This window comes from Heterodontus francisci, chromosome 2 (genome assembly GCF_036365525.1).
Source record: "Heterodontus francisci isolate sHetFra1 chromosome 2, sHetFra1.hap1, whole genome shotgun sequence".
NCBI classification, from domain to species: Eukaryota; Metazoa; Chordata; class Chondrichthyes; order Heterodontiformes; family Heterodontidae; genus Heterodontus; species Heterodontus francisci.
In genome coordinates this window covers 163,392,784-163,417,912 of record NC_090372.1, presented here as the reverse complement: position 1 = coordinate 163,417,912, position 25,129 = coordinate 163,392,784, and the positions used below count along the sequence as shown (strand labels likewise).

Below are 25,129 nucleotides of genomic sequence, written 5' to 3'. Positions count from 1 at the left end.
AGGAATTGGCATGGCTCTGACATCTATGTTTATCTGGGTCTGGTCATATTCCTGTGGCGGAATATATCAACCCAAAGAAATTAATGTGTCCAAAGTTGACCTGGCATTTCTTCCTATTAAACACAAGGCCTTCACAATGAGCAGCTAGCATTAGCTAATGCAAGTTCCAGTCATGCTCTTCCTTGGTCTGCCCCATCATCGCAATATCGTCGGCGATACAATACAGCCCGGAACATTTTCCATTATCCTGACCATCCACTGTTGGAAAATGTCCTGGCTGACGCACAGATCAAACGGTAAACATCTAAAACAATATCTCTCGAATAGCTTTCAAAAATTTGTGAGTAGCTGGGACTTCTTGGCTAAGTGGACTCTAACCAACTCAATGCACTCTGTGTTGCAACTTTCTGTACCTTTTGGTGCAGTGCTGACCTCATGTATTGTGACGATTCATATGTCCTGGCAGAATCATTCAACAACCTATTAATCTCAAATAATACAAGGCAATTTTATACAACCTGCCCACATAATTCAACCCTTTAAGCTCCAGTATTATTCAAATCTGATTTGTACCCCTCCAAGACCAATATATGCTTCCTGAGGTGTAGAAACGCTCTGGAAGTGGTTCAAGAGTTCACCTACCTAGGCTCAACTATCACCAGTAACCTGTCTCTAGATGCAGAAATCAACAAGCGCATGGGTAAGACTTCCACTGCTATGTCCAGACTGGCCAAGAGAGTGTGGGAAAATGGCGCACTGACACGGAACACAAAAGTCCGAGTGTATCAGGCCTGTGTCCTCAGTACCTTGCTCTATGGCAGCGAGGCTTGGACAACGTATGCCAGCCAAGAGCGACGTCTCAATTCATTCCATCTTCGCTGCCTCCGGAGAATACTTGGCATCAGGTGGCAGGACCGTATCTCCAACACAGAAGTCCTCGAGGCGGCCAACATCCCCAGCTTGTACACAGTACTGAGTCAGCGGCGCTTGAGATGACTTGGCCATGTAAGCCGCATGGAAGATGGCAGGATCCCCAAAGACACATTGTACAGCGAGCTCTCCACTGGTATCAGACCCACCGGCCGTCCATGTCTCCGCTTTAAAGATGTCTGCAAACGCGACATGAAATCCTGTGACATTGATCACAAGTCGTGGGAGTCAGTTGCCAGCGTTCGCCAGAGCTGGCGGGCAGCCATAAAGACGGGGCTAAAATGTGGCGAGTCGAAGAGACTTAGTAGTTGGCAGGAAAAAAGACAGAGGCGCAAGGGGAAAGCCAACTGTGCAACAGCCCCGACAAACAAATTTCTCTGCAGCACCTGTGGAAGAGTCTGTCACTCTAGAATTGGCCTTTATAGCCACTCCAGGCGCTGCTTCACAAACCACTGACCACCTCCAGGCGCGTATCCATTGTCTCTCGAGAGAAGGAGGCCCAAAAGAAAAAGAAGTGCCTAAAACTAAACAGCCCTCCCAATGGCATCTGACGAGGCTCTACAGAACTGAAGCATAACTTCCTCCCTTTTATATTCTAGCCCCACTGAAATAAAGGCCAACATTCCATTAGCCTTTTTTCATTATTTTTTGAATCTTTGCACCAGCTTTTTGTTATTTGTATACATGGACAATCAAATACTTTTGCTCCTCCACAGTTTCTAGTTTCACACCAATAAGAAAATATTTTGATTTGCTTTTCTTTGACATGAAGTGAATGACCTCGCACTTTCCCACACTGAACTCCATCTGCCGTAGCTTTGCCCACTCATTTAAATTTCTCTATCCCTTTGTAACTCCCTGCTCCCACTTGTACAACATATTGTTCCTCCTAACTTAATGCCATCTGTAATCTTGGATACACAACTACCTATACCTTCATCCAAGTCATTCATCGAGGTGTTTAAAAAACTGAGTCTCATTACAGATTCCTGACGTACACCACTTGTCACATCCAAACAGAGTGTGCCTCCTTTATCCCTACCTACTGTCTCCAACCTCTCAACCAATTTCCAACATATTATCTTATGCAGAACTTTATCAAATATCTCTGAAAACCCTTATATGTAACATCCTTAGGCAGTCCCTTAACTACCTTGTTAGTGAGCTCCTCTAAAAATGCAACTATTTTTGAATGTGATCTACCCTTCACAAATCCTGCTGACTTTCTTTGATCAGCTCAACCTTGTCCAAGTGCTTAGTCGCTCTATCCTTGAAAATAGATTCCAGTATCCTTCCAACATCTAATGTTAAACTGATGGGTCCAGAACTTCTATGGGTCCTTTTCTGAATGGCAGGATGTGACAAGTGGAGTCCCGCAGAGGTCTCAACTTTTTACAATTTACATCAATGACTCTAAATGAGGAGACCGATGGCATGGTAGCTAAATTTGCAGATGACACAAAGATAGGTATGACAGTATGTTGTGAAGAGGACATAAGGAGGTTGCAGACCGATACAGATAGATATTGGGGGAAGCCACTTAGGACAGAAATGAGTAGAAATTTCTTCACTCAGAGGGTTGTGAATCTTTGGAATTCTTACCCCACAGGGCTGTGGAAGCTCAGTCATCGAGTATGTTTAAAGCAGAAATTGACAGATTTCTAAATACAAATGACATAGGGGGATAAGAGGATAATGTGGGAAAAAGGCATTGAAGTGGAAGATCAGCCATGATCAGATTGAATGATGGGGCAGGCTCGATGGGCTGAATGGCTTACTATGTTCCTATGATAGGTTGAATGAGTGGGCAAAAATCTGGCAAATGTGAAGTTGTTCACTTTGGCAGGAAGAATAAAAAAGCAGAGTATTTCTTAAATAGGGAACGACTGCAGATTTCTGAGGTGCAGAGGGATCTAGGTATTCTAGTGCATGAATCATAAAAAGTTAGTATGCAGGTACAGCAAGTAATAAAAGAAGGCTAATGGAATGCTATCCTTTATTACGAGAGGAATTGAAAAGAAAAGTAAGGATGTTATGCTTCAGTTATACAGGGCATTGGTGAGACCACATCTCAAATACTGTGTGCAGTTTTGGTCTCCTTATTTAAGGAAGGGTGTGAATGCATTTTGGAGGCAGTTCGGAGGAGGTTTACGAGATTGATACCTGGAATGCGCGGGTTGTCTTATGAGGAAAGGTTGGAAAGACTGGGCTTGTTTTCACTGGAGTTTAGAAGAATGAGAAGAGACTTGATTGAAGTATATAAGATCCTGAACGATCTTGACAAGGTGGATGTGGAGAGGATGTTTCCTCTTGTGGGTGAGTTCAGAACTAGGGGGCACTGTTTTAAAATTAGGGGTCGCACTTTTAGGACAGAGACGAGAAGAAATATTTTTTCTCAGAAGGATGTGCAACTTTGGAATTCTCTGCCTCAGAAGGTGGTGGATTGATGGTGGATCATTGAATATTGTTAAGGCGGAGGTAGATAAATTCTTGTTAGGCAAGGGAATCAAAGATTGTCGGGGATAGATGGGAGTGTAGAATTCGAGACAGAAACAGATCAGCCATGATCTTATTGAATGGTGGAGAAGGCTCGATGTGCCGAATGGCCTACTTCTGCTTCTAATTCGTATGGTCGTATGATAGCTTTCTAGATACTAATGACATCAAGGGATATGGAGATAGTGGACAAAAATGGCGTAGAGGTAGATGATCAGCGTGATCTAATTGAATGGCGGAGCAGGCTCGATGGTCTGAATGGCCTACTCCTGCTGCTGTGTTCCTATTATCCAGGTTACAGTGGCATGCTCTATAGACTTGAAGAAGCATCTGCGTCACAGTTCAGACTACTCTGGTAGAGTTCCGCTCTCCAGTCTAAGCATAATAGCAAAGATCATCATCATCCGCTGTGTACGGCATAATTACGCCCCACAAAGAGGAATTTTATAAACGGAACATGAGAATCCCAATGAAACAGTAGAACTGGGGGAAGAGGGTAAGATAAGATCCATAATGCCGAAGCAGCATGAGTGGCCCAAAAAAAAATCATCCACAACCACTTCCAACTCTCATATATCATCTGAATGGTTTAATAAGGGAGGTCCTTGAAAAGGAGCATGCCAAAGGGATCTCATTGGTGTCCATAACATACTCAATGGAATTGGAAAATACACCCGAATAATGGTTTCAGATGTTTGAGGGTAGCAGGACAAGAAAGCATAGGCTTAGGAGTTTGAAGGGCAGCTGTTGATGCAGAGGGTGATGAACAGCTGAAATAGGTTAATAGGAAAAGTGCCTTTCTGATATACTTTCTGGTAGGCTTTTGCAAAATAACTATAAAGATTTTGCTCAGCACAATTGCGTTGTTGTTGATGGGTTCTTTCCTTATTAGATCAAGAAATTTCTACTTGTTAACATGCCAAACAAAAATTATTTAAGATAGCTTCACTTAAGTTTGTGAACAGGTCTGCTGGGACACAATAGCAGGATTGCCATATATTTGTACATTCTTTGCCTTGCAATACAAATTCCTCTGTTCCAAGGCTTAATGGTCAATATCCAAAAACTTGCTGTAACTGAGTCATTACCACAATCTGAGCCTCCACTCCCGAGGATCTATTATTTACCTCATGCAGTGCACATGACCCCAGCTATCCAGTCATCAACTGCTAACATGTTATATCAGCATTGGTTTAAACAATTTGTGGAACACTGCATATGACAGAACCAGTTTGAGTCATTGGTCACATTATGGGCAGGAGAAAATGTGCTTTGTACTCTGATGCCACTTCTGCTATGATTAAATTAGCCACCTCAACTCTGGCTGTCAGCATCGGACATAATCTGATGCATACCCAATCACTGGTTTGCAAGTTTTGGAAAGTCCAGGAGATTTTAATGGTTTGTAAGGTTGGAGATTAACTCCAAAATATATTCTTTTATTCTTTCATGCGATGTGAGCATCGCTGGTCAGAACAGCATTTGTTGCCCATCCCTAATTGCCCTTGAGAAGGTGGTGGTGAGCCACCTTCTTGAACTGCTGCAGTCCATCTGGTGTAGGTACAGAGGGAGGGAGTTCTAGGTTTACCCAGCAACAGTGAAGCAATGGCGATATAGTTGCAAGTCAGGATGGTAGGTGGCTTGGGGGGGAGCTTGCAGGTGGTGGTGTTCCCATGCTGCCCTTGTCCTTCTAGGTGGTAGATATCGTGGGTTTGGAAGGTGCTGTTGAAGGAAGCTTGGCGAGTTACTGCAGTGCATCTTGTATATGGTACATACTGCTGCCACTGTGCACCAGTGGTGGAGGGAGTGAATGTTTACGGTGGTGGATGAGGTGCTGATCAAGCCGGAACAGCAGAAGGCCATACGTCCCAAAGACTGGCAGATCATATCAAACAACATGTCCCTTCTGCTGTTTGCAACGGGCAAGGTACAGGCTGTACCCAACCAGCCCATGCTTGCAAAACTCAAAACACAGTGTCCAACATTAGATGTGATTCTACGATTGGACAACATTTGCTAAATAATCCACAGTGTGCTAAGAATTACACAACCAATTTAAGATTGTCAGTAGGGCTCGCTGTGGGGCGCATTTGCCCCTACTGGAAGCTACATATATTAATACACAGGGCCCTGTTCTTTGCAGACAGAAAGAACAAGTACAAACATTGCGCCTGTTTCAGCTGAACAAAATATGTGACAGCCATTCGCTGGTTCATTCCTCAGGGCAATGCCTTGACCAATCAGAGTCAAGCTGCCTGGTTTAAATTTCAAACAAAGCTTGTCAATTAACTGTCAGTCACTGTAAACTGGTGCATTCTCCATGGCAATGCCTCTACCAATCAGAGTTCACTTGCCAACCAATCAGCACTCTCCTCTCATGCAGTACAAGTTGTTGCTTTCCCTTACATTGTTTATTCTTGCGATTGTCCTGATGAGTGCAAGACAAAAATCTTCGACAAAATGTCTATTTTCAGCAATAACAGAAGATGCTGGAAACATTTTGATTCATAGCCAAACCAAGATGAGTAAGGTGTGAAGAGCAACTTCATAACAGAATGATTCTCATTCAAACATCAAACAATGGCTATGTATATCATCCTGGGCCATTTTGTGGTTACAACAGGGGAGAGGGCCATGCATCTCCTAACAGAAACTCCAATGTGATAGATTTTGACCTTAAAAAGGTAGTTGTCTGGAGAGGGGGTAGATCAAGCCAACATCACAGAAAGCCTGTGAGAAAGATCCAGCAGGCAAGAGAAGAATCCTGCAGAGACACGGGCGGCACAGTGGCGCAGTGGTTAGCACCGCAGCCTCACAGCTCCAGCGACCTGGGTTCAATTCTGGGTACTGCCTGTGTGGAGTTTGCAAGTTCTCCCTGTGTCTGCGTGGGTTTTCTCCGGGTGCTCCGGTTTCCTCCCACAAGCCAAAAGACTTGCAGGTTGGTAGGTAAATTGGCCGTTATAAATTGCCCCTAGTATAGGTAGGTGGTAGGGAAATATAGGGACAGGTGGGGATGTGGTAGGAATATGGGATTAGTGTAGGATTAGTATAAATGGGTGGTTGATGGTCGGCACAGACTCGGTGGGCCGAAGGGCCTGTTTCAGTGCTGTATCACTAAACTAAACATCACAAAGAGTAACCATCTGTGAAGGTAACAAACTACACACCACCAGCTTTGCGCTGTATTACAAGCACTAGAGCTCTGCAATACCTCCGCAAGTTCAAGACTGCAAATAATCAGGCCTGCAACTTTTTAAAGAAATACTTTTCCTCCTGGGAAGACTCAATAATCTTCTGTAAACCACAAACACCACGAAACTCATTTGGGACTTTAAATTACCTCTTACCCTTTTCTCTCTATTCATGTGTATGTATGTGTGGGTGACCATGTGCGTGACTGAGGTTGTGATCATTTTGGGATTTGTTTAAAAATTCATAGTTTTTTTTAACCTATGAAAAAAACTGTTATTTGTCTGTTTATTTAACCCCAAAGACACTCAGGGGCAAAAACATCATTTTAACAAAATATGATTGCAGTCAGTTGGGAGGTGAATAATATGACTGATCGACACCCCTCACCATCTGTCCATAACAAATGTGATATTTGACGGCAGGTTGAATGATATAGTATGTCGGGCAAAATGTGTAATTATATATGGATACCGATGGCAAGTTCAAGGATACAATCTATCGCTTTCCTGTTGTCTGTGTTGCTGTGCTTCTCTCTCTCTTTGTTTCTCTCCTGCATCACTTTATCTGTCCTGTTGTTTTTTGTCAGGCAAGCGCCCCCCCCCCCCACCTGCCAAGAATGAGGAAAATTAATTTTGCCTCATGAACATTGATTTTAAACTGTTGTTGGTGAAGAAAGAACTTGCTTGAAAAAACAATTGGAGACTTTGGCTGGTGAGAGACATTAGCATATCAACAGACAGTACTTCAAAGGATAAAGGGGCTATTCCCTGCACCAATTTAATCCACAATAGACTTTTGATTATCAAACGTTGAAGCATTCCAGGTTAACTACTAAGATGGCCAAATACACAAACAGACATGGTCAGACCAGTTTAGTCACATGACTGGCTGACTGTTGGAGTTTTTTGAATTTGAACTACAAGGTTAAAACTCAGAAATAAAAACAAGATATGCTGGAAATACTCAGCAGGTCTGGCAGTATCTGTGGAGAGAGAAGCAGAGTTAACTTTTCAGGTCAGTGACCCTTCTTCAGACCTGGAAAAAACTCAGAGGGCTGTTCGCTCCTGGACTGGAAAAGACCTCTCTCCTGACTGCTCTCATCTCGCTCTCACCAGCTTTGGAAACCATTGAAGACAGATGAACCCCAAGAGAGAAGTCTCCTACAGTGAACAAAGTTTAAGAAGAATACTGGGCCCCAACAAAAAGCATGACTACTTACAAATGGACTACAGTGAGCTCGAAGCACAGTAAACAAGAAACTCTTCTGATTGCCTCAAACCTCTCCATTTTATTTTTCTTCTGCTCTTTTCAGTTCCTATTTGCATGTATATCGCGTGTGCATGCTAGTGTGGGAGCGTCATGTATCTGTTGGCGTTAACCGAATGAAAGTTTAAGTTTAAGGTTTAATAAATTTCACTTTTCTTCTTCAAACCTAAGAAAGCCTGGTGTGCTCATTTCTTTGTTTTATAATTGGAAAGTGGTGAACAAGGATTCTCCAAGGGGGAGCTCAAAACACAGTGTATTTAAAATTAAACCCGGTTACAATAAGACCAGGTGAAGACAGTAAAGACCCCTAGACACATGTCTCACTTGGTTGTAATAGATTTTTTTTTCTTATCCTTTTCTCTTCCTCTTTTGACAGTGCACAGAGTTGTCATAGGCCATATTTTCAATTATGGATATGATGTGGTGTATTGATTGGATAGATAAGAGAGTCACTAAGTGCTGTCGGGCAGATTTTCCAGTAGGGGTGAGCTTTGGCCAGTGTGGCAGGCTGGTTTTGAGGTAGCGTATGGCAGTTGCAGGATGGTGTTTGGGCTGCAGGCAGTTAGTAAGGGAGGTATCTCGACAGGGTGATAGGTTAGCTTTTGGGTCAGAAGGCCACAGTGTTCCAGTGGAAAGCAAACTGGATGGGGGTGCGTACAGCAAGGCACCAATTCAAGGACAGTATTGACTTTTGCAAACAAGTAGTGGAATCACTTGGTTTGTTTTGTCCCCTTAACAAATTATCGCCATCCATCAAAAAGTTGGAAACACACTAAGATAGGCATACGAATTTTGAATCATGCCTGTAAAGTTAATAAATCACATTGGTTGTTTTTTTTATGTATTTGAAATCACATCCAAACTTTTTAATATCATTTCATAGGACTCACTGTTTGGAAAAATGCGGCACAACAATTCTTTACATGCATTGAATCTGCTCTGTAAAATGGTGATCTGTAAGTGAGAATCAACCTTCGGTTAAAAATGTCAAAAATAAACAGAACTCCTTGTGTTTCAGTAGGCTTGCGGTCAGTCTCACTTTTTAACGATATAAATTCCAGTCCTTAAGGTCACTGATGTGCACAGCTCTGTTAACATTTGACGTTGTATCGTTCTGCTTGATAGGTTATAAATTTTATTTGATAAATGTCTTGTTCAGGCCAGGCGCTCCGGAGCAGAGGGTAGGAGGAACTCTTATCTAGGTACACATGTAGCGGCGGAGCAGTGAGAGCGCGGATCTTTCCCTGGAGACGGAGCGGTTGCTATGATGGAGTCTGAGGCCACTCCGCTGCCGTTGAGGGTGTTGGAGCTGTACAGTGGTATCGGGGGCATGCACTACGCGCTGAAAGGTAATGCAGCAAAACTACTGAGAGCCGGGTCGCCGAACAGCACCGAGAGCGGAGCTCGATAAACAGGGGAGAGCAATGTGCTGGTTCAGGTATCCAGTGAAACACGTTATCAGTCCACAAACAAACAGTGGCTAATTTCATAAATAACTAGGGACAATATCAGAATAAAAGGATTGGGCTAAGGGAGACGGGCTGCAACGCTATCAAATAGGAACATTGAGACAGCAACATCTATGGATATTGTTTTATGGACTTGCAGAGGTTCTGTACATGAAATGATCAAAAAGCAAAACGCAGAATTTGAGGTAACCTTGTGACATGTGTTGGGAGGGAGGAGACAGAGAGTAGGGATAAAGGGAACATTATCTGATGGAATTAGACAAGTGGTGTTCCCCAGGGATCTCTGTTGACGCCTCAGCTTTTCACCATATGTGACTTGGATGAAGGAATAGGAAGTAGTATGTACATGATTGCAGATAACAGTAAATTAGGGGCATAGTAAATTGTTTAAATGGGAACAGAAGTTACAAATGAATGCAGACAGACTTAATGAGTGAGCAAAGCTATGGCAAAAGGAGTCCATCATGGCGAAGTATAAGGTAGAGCATGGCTACCCGACTGAGCCCGACGACGTGATAGCCAGGACATCAAGGCGGAAACGTGCATTTGGACTCTGCACTAGTCTGCAGTGAGCGATTCCATCCAAGGTAGAGCACAACCTCTTTAATATAATCAACTTCATTCCGGTTGGGTCCGATGCGGGAAAAAATCAAAGGACTTGGGCCGGGTCGGATGTGGTTCTGTTTGGCTCGGGTCGGGTTTCATTTGCAGACCTGAGTAGGCCTTTAATATAAGGTCATCCACTTTGCATCAGAGAAAGATCAATTGGAATATTTTTGCAATGGTGACACATTAGAAACTATGAAGTAGAGGCCTGCTACCCGACCCGGACCCGATGACGTGTCGGGTTTGGGTCGGGTCGGGCCCATCTTCAGGGTATGGCTTTCGGGCTTGGGCCGGATCGGGTCGGACACACACGGTAAATGCTCTGCCGGTAAGTATTGAAATTAAAAAACTTACCTGAGCTGGGAGTCTGGGTCAAAACTGAGTTTGCGCAGTGAGTGAGTGATATCACTACTCATGCGCTGCAGCTTCGTGGAGCTTCCCAGTCGGAAGGTAATAAACAGATGGTTGGGTCGGGCTCAGGGCAAAATCAGAGGGACTCGGGTCGGGCTCGGGTCCGCTGTGGTTCGGTCGGGTTCTTTTTTCCCGACCTGAGCAGGCCTCAACTATAGAGGACCAAAAGTGATTTGGGTACACATCATTAAAAGCTAGGGCACAAGTACAAAAATAAATCAAAAAAGTTAATGGAATGTTGGGCTTTATCTCAAGGGGGATGGAATACAAAGGAGAGGAAATATGCTTCAATTGTACATAACTTGTTAGAGGTTAAGTAAGCCACTGAAGAAGTTTGAACAACTCTCAAACTATTGGTTTATGTTTGGGGGAAAATAAAGTAACAAATTTTTATACCAAAGATTTTGATTTTTCAGAGCTTGTCTCTTGATTTTTGAGACGGTGGGGTTGGTATGACTGTAACCTTGGAAGGAATGCAGCACAGTTTCACTGTTACCTTATTGAATGGCAGAATAGGCTCAAGGGGCCGAGTGGCCGACTCCTGCAGCTAACTCGTGCGTATGTAAATGCCAAAAGTTAGGTACAAAGTTCCTGGGGTCGATGAGCATCTGTACACAAAAGACTACTTCTAGGTGAGTTTTCAGTCATTTTGATTTTGTACTGGAGCAGTGTAATTGCCACCAGTGCAAGAGCTGCATTAAATCAGAATTTTTTGAAATTTAGGAAGAGGTTTTCTCCTAAACTACCATTTTAAATATAGTGAAATAAAATCACAAGTAAAGTGTTCTTGCAAACTACTGTTCCATCTCTATCTCCCTTTCCTCTTCAAAGTCTGTGAGCATGTTGTTACTTCCCAAACCTGTGCCCATTCTTCCCACAAGCCCACATTTCCTTCAATCAGCTTTTCACCTCTGCCACATCACTGAAAAGGCCCTTATGTCACCGTAACACAGTAAACTATATCTCCTCATCCTTCTTGACCTGTCTGTAGCCTTGACTACACTATCCTGCATTGCCTCTCCTCTATCGTCTAGATGGTTGGGATTGCCCTCACCTAGTTCCGTTCCTATCAATCCTACCATAGCCAGAGAAACACTTGCAATGGCTTCTTCTCCCATTCGTGAGTTGTTACCAGTAGAGGCCTCCAAGGATCTATCCTTGGCCTTCTCCTGTTTATCATCTACATGCTGCAGCTCAGCGACATCAACCGAAAACACACTGTTACGATCAGGTGAGAAAGGGGTCTAGGGTTCCCTCAGCTTTCACCTGGTCTTACCGTAACAGGGTTTAATTTTAAACACACTTTTTTTAGCTCCCCCTTAGTGAATCCTTGTTCACTAACTTCCAATTATAAGGCAAAGAAACTAGCCAGACAGGTTTCCTTGGGTTTAAAGAAAAAGTTTGAACTTTATCAAACTTAAAATCTAATTCGGTTAACGCAACGCGATACACACATGCAAATAGAGACAGAAAAGAGCGGAAGAAATAAAGTGAAAAAGTAAAGTCCTTGTTTGTAGGTAGGTCTTGCTTTTCCTTGGGGCCCAGTATTATTCTTAAACCTTGTTCGATGTAGGAGACTTTTCTGTCTTGAAGTTCATGTCTCCTCAGTGGGCCCAGAGGCTTGTGAGAAAGAGATGGGAGCAGACAGGAGAGGTCTTCTCACTCCAGGAGCAAACAGTTTTTTTTGCGTTCAAAAACTCTGTGGCGAATTCAAAAAACCCTGGACCAGCCAGTTAGTCATGTGGCCAGCTAGTTTACCCAGTCCTGGCTTTTGTGGATTGTATCACCTTAGCAGTCTCTGGAATGCTGTGCCTTACACCTTCAATGTCTAGTGATCAAAATCCATTGTGTGTTGAATGTGTCAGGGTATGGTCCTTTTGTCTGCACAAGCACTGTCTGTTAATATGCAAATGTTTTTCTACTAAGTGTCTAGCAGACTTTCTCTTCCCAGCAAGTTTTAAATCAATGTTCATATGACAAAATTAATATGCTTCATTCTTGGCAGGTGGGGGCCTGCATTACAACTGTCTTGTTTCACATGTTGCTGACATCACCTAGTTTTACCCCACCACCACCTTTCTCCACCCTTCCACTGCCTCTGATTTGTCACACTGCTTGTCCAACTTCCAGTATTGGTGTTCGACTGCTTGCTGCTTCTAATTCATTTTGTTGCTTTAAACAGTGGAGTACACCAATATCAGTTGTAACCATAAGAAATCAGATCTTTTCATGATTCCAGTGTGAATACTTGGGTCTTTATTGAGCTCACAATACAATATGAAAACTCAGGCACATCACACTTCACAATCCAGCATATATACCAGTATATCACACCCCAACTTGTGTACAACATACACCACAAGTCTTGTATCTCAAGTGTGACAGAATGGTTATGTCCTAAAAGGCCACAACTTGCATTGAAAATTTAATACACGATTGATATATATGGAGCATAGCTTACCAGCCTCTAGCTAGTACAACAACTTACACTGATATAGTGTCTTTCAGATAGTAAAGGACTGTTATCAATCATAAGGAGATATTAGGACAGCTGACCAAAAGCTTGGCCAAAGAGACAGGTTTTAAGGAGCATCTTAAAGGAGGGGAGAGAGGTAGAGAGATTTAGGAAGGGAATTCCAGAACTTGGGGCCTAGGCAGCTGAAGGCACGGAAATGAAAAATCGGGGATGTGCAAGAAGCCAAACATTGAAGGAGTGCAGAGATCATGGTGTTCTATTGCTTTCCCTTCATCAACCTTCCCTGTTACTTCATCAAAAAATTCAATTACATAAGTCAAACATGATCTGCCTTTTACTCAAACCTGTCCAAGTATCTGTTAATGTTTCTGTGATAATTGTTTCTAAACCTTTACCCACTATTGATGTTAAACTAACTGGCCTGTAGTTTTTAGGAATGTCCTTGCATCCTTTTTTAAATAAGGTTGTCACATATAGTGGGATATTGGGGAACTTTAATGACTCAAATAGCGATTGGGATAATGTTAAAGTAAAGGGAAAGGAGGGGGAGGAATTTCTGAAATAAAAACAAGAAATGCTGGAAATACTCAGCAGGTCTGGCAGCATCTGTGGAAAGAGAAGCAGAGTTAACGTTTCAGGTCAGTGACCCTTCGGAATTTCTGAAATGTATTTGGGAGAACTTCCTTGTCCCGTCCCTTTTGAATGGGTGCTTTTTGCTCCAGAACTCGTTCCAATGCTGCAAGAACCTAAAGCCCTCCCTGCTGCACCATGCTTCAAGCCATGCATTGATCCTCCCTATGCTCCTGTTCCTACTCATGCTGGTGCATGGCACTGGTTGTAATCCAGATTACTACCTTCGAGTTCCTACTTTTTAACTCCCTTCCTAGCTCCTGAAAATCTGATTATAGGAACTCAATACCTGTCCCCTTCATCTTGTTGATACAGGCAAGTACCACAACTTCAGGTTCACTCCCTTCCCTTGCAGAATATTCTGCACCCTCTACATGATGTCCTTTACCCTGGCACCAGAGAGGCAGCACACCATATGTGACTCATGCTGATTGCCTGTTTGAGAATGGCACACATGCTGAAGACTCCTGCACTTTCTGCCTCTTCCTACTCTTTCGGATGGCCACCCATCTACCATCCTGAACTCTTGCTGCCTATGGGGTCACCGCCTCCTGAAACATACCATGCAGGAAACTCTCATCCTTCCTGATGCTCCACAGTGGCTCTAGCTGCCCCAAAGCTTCGAAAACCTCAACTCATTTTCTGGCCAAAGGCATTGATTTTATTTAGGCAGTGCTTTGCAACCTGTTCAATTAAGAAAATGGCATTTTGTAATGCAGACAGAGCTCTCTCATTTGCAATGCAGTGCATGTCTATTTAGGACTTCACTTTAGGAACAGGATTCAGAGAATGAAGTTAAAGGTAGGACTGATTTCAGTAGAAATGTGAGCCTGAAAGACTCCTAGAGTGAAGGGAACAGGTGAAGTGATGAAATAAAAACAAAAAGTGCTGGAAAATACTCAGCAGGTCTGGCAGCATCTGTGGAGAGAGAAGCAAAATTAATGTTTCATGTCAATGACCTTTCATCAGAACTGATAAAAGATACTGATTTGAAACGTTAACTTTGCTTCTCCCTCCATAGGTACTGCCAGACCTGCGGAGTATTTTCTAGCGCTTTTTGTCCTTATTTCAGATTTCCATTATCTGCAGTATTTTGCTTTTATTTTAGGTGAAGTGGTGAATACTGAGAACTTTTTTAGAGAAGAGACAAATGTAGGTTTTGTTTTAAAAAGCCTCCAACAAGTTGGAAAAACTGGTTTCTGATATATGCGAATCAATCACCCACATATGGAGCAGAATCATAGATGTCTGCCTGTCCCATTGTGTTGCTTTGGACCTTAACCTTGAAAATTTGGGAATTTTGAAGCCTGTGTGTCTTAGAACCCAGGGCCCTGGGAAATAGATGTTAGATTAGTAGAGATGATGATCTAGTGTTAACATAACTGACTTTCTGCCAGAGTGATAAAAATGCTTCAGTTCAGTTTTGTATCTAGGTTGTTTCTAAATCTTGTTATTAGCCATTTCTCAGATGTTTTTCAAAAATTCCTAATCTATCAAAATTGACAACAAAGTAAATTACTTATGTGTTTAAATAATATTGTAAATATTTTAAGCTTTATAAAGTAATTTTATTCTAAAACTGCACTGGCTAAAATACTTCATGTGGCTTTATTTAACTGTATTTTCTGTGCATGTTATAGCTGGCAGCTATTTTAATGTATAGCAGCTGAGAAAATTGGCGACTGTGTTTCCTGTATTACAAGTTGGGCACAGTGGCATACTGGTTATGTGACAGTACTAGTAACCCAGAGGCTTGGACTAGTGATCCACCACAGCAGCTGAATTCAAATCACTTAATTAAATAAATCTGGAATAAAAATCTAGTATCAGTACTGGTGACCATGAATGCATCTGGTTCACTAATGTCATTTAAGGAAATGTGCCATCCTTACCCAGACCCAGATTCCAGGCCCACAGCAATGTGGTTGATTTCTTCAATTAGATTAGAGATACAGCACTGAAACAGGCCCTTTGGCCCACCGAGTCTGTGCCGAACATCAACCACCCATTTATACTAATCCTACACTAATCCCATATTCCTACCACATCCTCACCTGTCCCTATATTTCCCTACCACCTACCTATACTAGTGACAATTTATAATGGCCAATTTACCTATCAACCTGCAAGTCTTTGGCTTGTGGGAGGAAACCGGAGCACCCGGAGAAAACCCACGCAGACACAGGGAGAACTTGCAAACTCCACACAGGCAGTACCCGGAATCGAACCCAGGTCCCTGGAGCTGTGAGGCTGCGGTGCTAACCACTGCGCCACTGTGCCGCCCTCTAAAATAACCTTCACTTACCCTGCATCATGTTTTGTGGCACTACCTCTATGGTATATGGGATAGATTCAGAACATGGAAGAATAGGAAATATGAGCAGTAGGCCATTCGGCCCTTTGTGCCTGCTGTGCCATTCATTATGATCATGGCTGATCATCCAACTTGGTAACCTGTTACCGCTTTCGCCCATACCCTTTGATCTCTTTAGACCCAGGAGCTATATCTAACTCCTTCTTGAAAATATACAATGTTTTGGCCTCAACTGCTTTCTGTGGTAGCGAATTCCACAGGCTCACCACTTTCTGGGTGAGCAGCTCAAAGCTGCGCATCCATGAGGTGCTGTAGACCATCAGAAGTAGTACAATTCTATTCCACCATAATCTGTAACCTCTTGGCTTGGCATATCCCTCATTCTACCAAGCCAGTAGATCAACTCTGTTTATATAAGGATTGTAGAAGAGCATGCCTGGAGCAGCACCAGGTATACTTAAAAATGAGGTGCCAGCCTGTTGAAGCTATAACACAACTACATGCACGGCAAACAGCAGAAGCATAGAGCCATTTACAGTATAGAAGGAGGCGATTCAGCCCATTGCGTCCATGCCAGTTCTCTGCAGAGCAATCCTCCCCTGCTTGATCCCCATAGCCCGGCAAGTTTATTTCCTCCAAGTGCTCATTCGATTTCTTTTTAAAATCGTTGTCTCCACCTACATCACCCTCATGAGCAGCGAGCTCTAGGTCATTACCATTCACTGCATCAAAAAGTTCCTCCTGAGGTTCCCCCTGCATCTCTTGCCCAAAACCTTCAACCTGTGTCCCCAATCCTTGTACCATTAGTTAATGGGAACAGTTTTTCCTTGTCTAACTTATCTATGTTTATCATAATCTTGTACACCTGTATTAAATCTCCCCTGATTCTCCTTTGCTCTAAGGAGAACAACCCCGGCTTTTCCAACCTAACCTTGTAACTTAAATCCCCCATCCCAGGAACCATTCTGGTAAATCTCCTCTGCACCCTCTCAAGGACTCTCTCATCCTTCATAAAGTGTGGTGACCAGAACTGGATGCAGTACTCCACTTGGGGTCTAACCAGTCTTATAATGATTCAGAATAGCTTGCCTGTTTTTGTAGTCAATGTCTCTATTTATGAACCCCAAGATCTCATATGCTTTGCTAACCACTCAATATGTCCTGCCACCTTCAAAAATCGATGTACATACGCCCCCAGGTCCCTCTATTCCTGCACATTCTTCAGAACTGTGCCATTAAGTATGTGTTGTCTCTCCCTATTCCTTATACCGAAATGCATCACTTGTCAGTATTGAATTCAATCTTCCACCTGTCTGCCCATTCTGCTGGCTTATTAATGTCCTATTGCAGGCAGTTCATAACATACGAACATACGAATTAGGAGCAGGAGTAGGCCACTCAGCCCTTCGAGCCTGCTCCGCCATTCATAAGTTCATGGCTGAACTGATTAATCCACATTTCCACCTACCCTGATAACCTTCCACCCCCTTGCTTATCAAGAATCTATCTACCTCTGCCTTAAAAATATTCAAAGACTTCCACCGCCTTTTGAGGAAGAGAATTCCAAACACACACGACCCTCTGAGAGAAAAATTCTCCTCACCTCTGTCTTAAATGGGCGACCCCTTATTTTTAAACAGTGACCCCTAGTCCCAGATTCTCCCACAAGGGGAAACATCCTTTCCATATCCATCCTGTCAAGACCCCTCAGGATCTTGTATGTTTCAATCAATTCGCCTCTTACTATTCTAAATTCCAGCGGATACAAGCCTAGCCTGTCCAATCTTTCCTCATAAGACAATCCACCCATTCCAGGTATTAGTCCAGTAAATCTTCTCTGTACTGCCTCCAACACATTTACATTGTCATGCAGGCCCCCACCTGCCAAGAATGATGCACATTAATTTAGCCACATGGACATTAAACTTCAAATTGTTGCTGGGAAGAAGAGGGCCTATTACAAGGAATTGCCAGGCCCCAAGCCAGAAAGACATTTTTGCATACTAGTAGACAGTGTTGGTACAAAGGAACCAGTCGCTGCTCCCAATACAAGAACGGACGTGGTCAGACCAGTTTAGTCACATCACTAACTGGCTGTTGCAGAATTTTGAACTGAGAGTTTTAAATTGGAGAAAAGGGTTTGAAGACAGAAAGCTCCTGGATTGAGAACATCTCTCTCCTGTCTGTTCACATCTCTTTCTCACCAGCTTCGGAATCCATTGAAGATCAGTGCTGGGACCTTTGCTGTTTGTAGTATATGTAAATGATTTGGAGGAAAATGTAGCTGGTTTGATTAGTAAGTTTGCGGACGACACAAAGGTTGGTGGAGTTGGGGATAATGATGAGGATTGTCAGAGGATACAGCAGGATATAGATCGGTTGGAGACTTGGGCGGAGAAATGGCACATGGAGTTTAATCCGGACAAATGTGAGGTAATGCATTTTGGAAGGTCTAATGCAGGTGGGATGTATACAGTAAATGGCAGAACCCTTAGGAGTATTGACAGGCAGAGAGATCTGGGCGCACAGGTCCACAGGTCACTGAAAGTGGTAATGCAGGTGGATAAGGTAGTCAAGAAGGCATACGGCATGCTTGCCTTCATCGGTCAGGGCATAGAGTATAAAAATTGGCAAGTCATGTTGCAGCTGTACAGAACCTTAGTTAGGCCACACTTAGAATATTGCATGCAATTCTGGTCGCCACACTACCAGAAGGACGTGGAGGCTTTGGAGAGGGTACAGAGGAGGTTTACCAGGATGTTGCCTGGTCTGGAGGGCATTAGCTATGGGGATAGGTTGGAAAAACTCTGATTGTTTTCACTCAAAGACGGAGGTGGAGGGGCGACATGATAGAAGTTTACAAAGTTATGAGTGGCATGGACAGAGTGGATAGTCAGAAGCTTTTTACCAGAGTGGAAGAGTCAGTTACTGGGGGACACAGGTTTAAGGTGAGAGGGGCAAAGTTTAGAGGGGATGTGCGAGGCAAGTTTTTTTACACAGAGGGTGGTGAGTGCCTGGAACTTGCTGCCAAGGGAGGTTGTGGAAGCAGATACGATAGCGACGTTTAAGAGACATCTTGACAAATATATGAATAGGAAGGGAATAGAGGGATATGGGCCCCGGAAGTGCAGAAGGTGTTAGTTTCGGTAGGCATCAAGATCGGCGCAGGCTTGGAGGGCCGAATGGCCTGTTCCTGTGATGTACTGTTCTTTGTTCTTTTGTTCTAAGACACATGAACTCCAAGAGAGAAAAGTCTCTTACAGTGAACAAAGGTTTAAGAAGAATACTGGGCCCCAACGAAAATCCAGAATTACCTACGAGCAAGGACTCTACAGTGAGCTTGAAGAACCGTAACAACTCTTCAGATATTGCCTCAAACTTTTCCACTATTTTTCTTCTCTTTTCTGTCCTTATCTGCATGTGTGTATCGTATATGCATGCTAACGTGGGCGTGTCGTGTATCTGTAGGCGTTAACCGAATTGGAGTTTAAGTTTTAAAAAATTTCAATGTTTCTTCTTTAAATCTAAGAAAGCCTGTTTGTGCTCATTTTTTTGTCTTGTAAGCGGTGAACAAGGATTCACGAAGGGGGAGCTCAAAACATGGTGCGTTTAAAATTAAACCCTATTACAGAAAGACCAGGTGAAGGCAGAGAGGGAACCCTAGACATCTTTCTTACCTGGAGATAATAACATCCTTCCTTAAATAAGGAGACCAGTACTGCACACAGTACTCCAGATGTGGGATCACCAGCGCCCTGTATAGCTGAAGCATAACCTCCCTACTTTTGTATTTAATTCCCCTCGTGATAAACAATAACATTCTGTTAGCTTTCCTAATTACGTGCTGTACCTGCACACTAACCTTTTGTAATTCATGCACTAGGACACCCAGATCCTTCTGCATTTCAGAGCTCTGCAATCTCTCACCATTTAGATAATATGCTCCTTTTTTATTCTCCCTGCCAAAGTGGACAATTTCCCACTTTCCCACATTATACTCCATTTGACAGGTCTTTGCCCACTCACTTAACCTATCTATATCCCTTTGTAGTCCCCTTTTGTCTTCACAAATTACTTTCCTGCCTATCTTTGTGTCATCGGCAAATTTAGCAACCATTCCTTCGGTCCTTTCATTTAAGTCATTTATATAATTTGTAAAAAGTTGAGGCCCCAGCACAGATCCCTGTGGCACACCACTCGTTGTCTCTTGCCAACCAGAAAATGACCCATTTATGCCTACTCTCTGTTTCCTGTTAGCTAGCCAATCTTCTAACCATGCCGATATGTTACCCCCTACACCATGAGCTTTTATTTTCTGCAATAACATTTGATGTGGCACCTTATCAAATTCCATCTGGAAATCTAAGGACAATACATCCACCAGTTCCCCTTTATCCACAGCACATGTAACTCCCTCAAAGAACTCCAATAAATTGGTTAAATATGATTTCCCTTTCACAAAACCATGTTGACTCTGCCTGATTACCTTGAATTTTTCTAAATGCCCTGCTATAATGTCTTTAATAATAGCTTCTAACATTTTCCCTAAGTCAGATGTTAAGCTAACTGGCTTGTAGTTGCCTGTTTTCTGTCTCCCTTTTTGAATAAAGGAGTTACATTCGCTATTTTCCAATCTAACGGAACCTTCCCCAAATCTAGAGAATTTTGGAAAATTAAAACTAATGCATCAACTACCTCACTAGCCACTTCTTTTGACACCGGGATGAAGTCCCTGAGGACCCAGGGACTTGTTAGCCCACAGCTCCAACAATTTGTTCAGTACCACTTCCCTGGTGATTGTAATTTTCTTGTTCTTTCCCCCCCACCCCCCCCCCCCCCTTCCATTTCCTGACTTACAGCTAATCCTAGGATGTTGATGTTACTTGTATCCTCAATAGTGAAGACCAATGCAACATATCTGTTCAATTCATCTGCCATCTCCTTATTATCCATTATTAATTCCCCAGACTCACTTTCTTTAAGACCAACGCTCACTTTGTTAACTCTTTTCTTTTTTAAATATCTATAGAAACTCTTACTATCTGTCTTTATATTTCCAGCTAGCTTTTTCTTGTACTCTAATTTTACCATCCTTATCAATCTTTTAGTTATTCTTTGCTGTTCTGTCCAATCTTCTGACCTGCCTCCCATCTTTGCGCAATTATAGGCTTATTCTTTAAGTTTGATACTATGTTTAACTGTTTCAGTTAACTACGGATGGCGGGTCCCACCCTTGGAATTTTTCTTTCTCGTTGAAATGTATTTATTCTGTGTGTTCTGAAATATTCCCTTAAATGTCTGCCACTGCATCTCTATTGACCTCTCCCTTAACCTGAGTTGCCAGTTCACTTTAGCTAGCTCTGCTTTCATGCCCTCATAATTGCCCTTATTTAAGTTTAAGTATTTAAGTTTAAAATACTAGTCTTGGACCCACTCTTCTCTCCCTCAAACTGAATGTAACATTCAATCATATGATCGCTGCTACCTCAGTGTGCCTTAACTATGAGGTCATTAATTAATCATATCTCATTGCACAATACCAGGTCTAGTATAGCCTGCTGTCTGGTTGGCTTCAGAATGTATTGTTGCACAAAATTATCCCCGAAAACATTCTGTGTACTCCTCACCTAGGCTACCTCTGCCCATCTGATTTTTCCAGTCTATATGTAGGTTAAAATCCCCCATAATTATCACTGTATCTTTCTGACAAGCTGCCATTATTTCTTCCTTTATACCCCGTCCTACAGTGTGATTAATGATAGGTAACCTGTACACCACTCCCACAAGTGACTTCTTGCCTTTATAATTTCTCATCTCTACCCAAACTGCTTCGACATTCTGGTCTCCTGAACTTAGGTCATCCCTCTCTATTGCGCTAATACCATAATTAAATAACAGAGCTACCCCTCCACCTTTTCCTAGCTTCCTGTCCTTCCTAAATGCCATGTACCCTTCAATATTCAGGTCCCAATCTATGTTGTCTTGCAGCCATATCTCTATAATGGCTATCAGATCGTACTTATTTATTTCCATTTGCGATCTCAGTTCATTTGTTTCCAACATCCTCACTGTTTGCCACTCCTCCAAGTTCGGTGTCATCGGCAAATTTTGAAGTTCTACTCTGTATTCCAATATCCAAGTCATTTATATATAGCAAAAAAAGCAGTGGTTCTAGCACTGATCCTTTGGGAACACCACTGTCTATCATCCTCCAGTCTGAAAAACTCGCTGTTTTCTGTCCTTAAGCCAGTTTTTTAAAATTCCAATCGTACATTGAACTTTCTATTCCATGAGCCTCAATTTTGTTAACCAGCCTTTTATGTGGTACTTTATCAAATGCTTTCTTAAAATCCACATAAGACAACAATATCCACTGCATTCCTTTCATTAACCTTCTGTGTTACTTCATCAAAAAATTCAATTAGATTAGTCAAGCATAATCTGCCTTTTACAAATCTCCTTAATTAACTCAACCTCTCCAATTGTCTGTTAATTTCCCCCCCCCTGATTATTGTTTCTAAAACCTTACACATCACTGATAAACTAACTGGTCCTGTAGTTGCTAGGACTGTCCTTATGCCTTTTTTGAATAAGGGTGTCACATTTGCCACTCTCCAATCCTCTGACACTTCCCTCCCTCCCCCTGTATCTAGGGAAGGTTGGAAGATTATGGCAAGCCCTTCTGCTATCTCCATCCCCACTTCCTTTAGCCATTCAGTCCAGGTGACTTATCTACCCTAAGCATAGCCAGCCTTTTCAGTCCCTCCCTTCTCTCTATTTTTACCCTATCCATTGCCTGTTTTGTCTCTGCTTCTACCGATATTTTGTCAGAATCCTCTTCCTTAGTAAACACTCAGAAAGTACTCAAGTATTTTAGTCATGCTCTGCACCTCTAAGCATATATTACCATCTTTGTCCTGATAGACCCCAATCCACCTCTTACTATTTACATGCTGGTAGAAGATTTTTGTGTTCCCCTTATGTTAACTGCCATTCTAATTTCGTGTTCTCTCTTTGCTAGTCTTATTTGCCTCTTCAGATCCCCTCCCAACTTATTGTATATGGCCTGGTTCTCACTTGAAGAATTCACCTAACATGCATCATACTCCCTCTATTTTGTTTCCTCATAATCTCTATCTCTTTCGTCATCCAAGGAGCCCTGTTCACTGCAATAAGGTGCTAGTGTTTTGATACCAGGTGAGAGCATGTTCCATTATTGATGAATTTGAAATAAGCAACACAGCCGATTTGCACATTTGTGAAAGACAATTATTCGTATCAACAAAACTTTAGTGATTTGCTTTCCAAGTCCTGTCACAACAATTCTAAAGCATATGATATAGCAGCCTTATTTTTAAAAAAAAAACCCTGAGCTGATCCCTTGCAATAGCAGAATCAAAAATAAGCAACTAGATTGTCCTGTCATGCATTGTAGAAATAAATATTTACATTTATCATGTTAAAATATCTAATTATTTCATTCAATTAAATTGCTTTTGGAGGTATATTATAGTTGCTACTCTGTACGATGGTGGGCACTGAGGAAATGGCTTATTACCTGCACCAGATTCCACCCCCCCTCCCCCCCCCTTTACCCCCCTTCCACCCCCCCCCCACCCCCGTCCCCTTCCCTGCTCCACCCTCTCAGCTCACCCCCTCACAACCCCGTCCCAGCCCGCCCCCCCCTCGCACCATCTTCACCCCGCACCCCCTTCCCCTGCACCCCCCCCCCACCCCCTCCCTCTACCCCTCCCCCTTGCATCCCCTCCTCCCACCGGCACCATCCTACACCTGTGTAGGGGCCCCAACAACCCCACTGCCTTGTGGGCGTCTCGGGAGAGACCAAGGCTAAGGGAGTAAACCCTAACAGAAAATCCGGAGCGGAACCCCGTAGGCGGTCATGTGTCACCTTTGGCATGTTTCCGGCAGTTCCTGCAGCCATACTGGTGCCAAACGTCGTGTCCTGCACTCCTTTGGACCCCACCAGAAAGGCCGAGAGGGGGGTTTTGACGACTGGGCAACTCTCAACCTCCATAAATTTGCCCAGGCATGCGCCATGGAGAGGTCACTCCATAGTTGCCTCACAGCGACTGAAACAACACGGAAGGCAGCAGTTACGGGTTATAAGTCCAGATAAATTGGCGTAGAAACTGGGCGCCACGGGTTGCCTTTGTCGGTGGGAGAGGTCATTGCACCTCACTGGACAGCTACCGCCCGCCTCAAACCGGGCAGCCCCCGGTCAATAAGGTTCTGTCCCGCCACAGTCTGCCTGCTTCAATGGGTGCTTGGAGCTCAGGGTCATTGCCCGAAAGGTGGACTGATACACCGCACCAAACAACATGAAAAAAGGAAAGAAGGTACCAGCCCTTCGCTTTGCAAGCTGGAACGTCAGAACTATGTGTCCTGGCCTGTCGGAAGACCTTACACAAATCAACGATTCTCGGAAGACCGCCATCATTAACAACGAGCTCAGTAGACTCAATGTGGACATTGCAGCACTTCAGGAGACTCGCCTCCCCGCGAGTGGCTCTCTAGCAGAGCAAGACTACACCTTCTTCTGGCAGGGCAGGGATCCTGAAGAACCAAGACAGCATGGAGTGGGCTTCGCCATCAGAAACTCCTTGCTCAGCATGATAGAGCCTCCCTCAAATGGCTCGGAACGCATACTGTCCATCCGACTGCTCACCACCTCTGGTCCAGTACACCTACTCAGCATCTATGCTCCAACACTCTGTTCCGCACCTGAAGCTAAAGACCAGTTCTATGAACAACTCCATAACATCATTAGCAGCATCCCCAACACCGAACACCTATTCCTGCTGGGGGACTTTAATGCCAGGGTTGGGGCCGACCATGACTCATGGCCCTCCTGCCTTGGGCGCTATGGCGTTGGAAGGATGAATGAGAACGGGCAGAGACTGCTTGAGTTGTGTACCTATCATAACCTCTGCATCACCAACTCGTTCTTTCACACTAAACCCTGTCACCAGGTTTCATGGAGGCACCCAAGATCACGTCGTTGGCACCAGCTAGACCTCATTGTCACAAGGCGAGCCGCCTTAAACAGTGTTCAAATCACACGCAGCTTCCACAGTGCGGACTGCGACACCGACCACTCCCTGGTGTGCAGCAAGGTTAGACTCAGACCAAAGAAGTTGCATCATTCCAAGCAGAAGGGCCACCCGCGCATCAACACGAGCAGAATTTCTCACCCACAGCTGTTACAAAAATTTCTAAATTCACTTGTAACAGCCCTTCAAAACACTCCCACAGGGGATGTTGAGACCAAGTGGGCCCACATCAGAGACGCCATCTATGAGTCAGCTTTGACCACCTACG

General features: G+C 43.4%; 1 protein-coding gene across 3 annotated transcripts in view; it reads left to right on the top strand.

Annotated features, from left to right (window-relative positions):
• Positions 1-9,005: 9,005 nt before the first annotated feature.
• Positions 9,006-25,129, top strand: part of trdmt1 (tRNA aspartic acid methyltransferase 1) — a 137,506-nt gene continuing 121,382 nt past the window's right edge. Inside the window, exon 1 of one of the 3 annotated variants that reach the window (XR_010969076.1) lies at positions 9,006-9,233. Coding sequence is in view for 1 of the 3 variants with exons in the window: in XM_068013336.1 (XP_067869437.1) it covers positions 9,149-9,233 (85 nt within the window). In the remaining 2 variants the exon portion in view is untranslated. The remainder of the gene's footprint in view (positions 9,234-25,129) is intronic. The other 2 variants (XM_068013336.1, XM_068013348.1) reach the window with 2 other exon arrangements.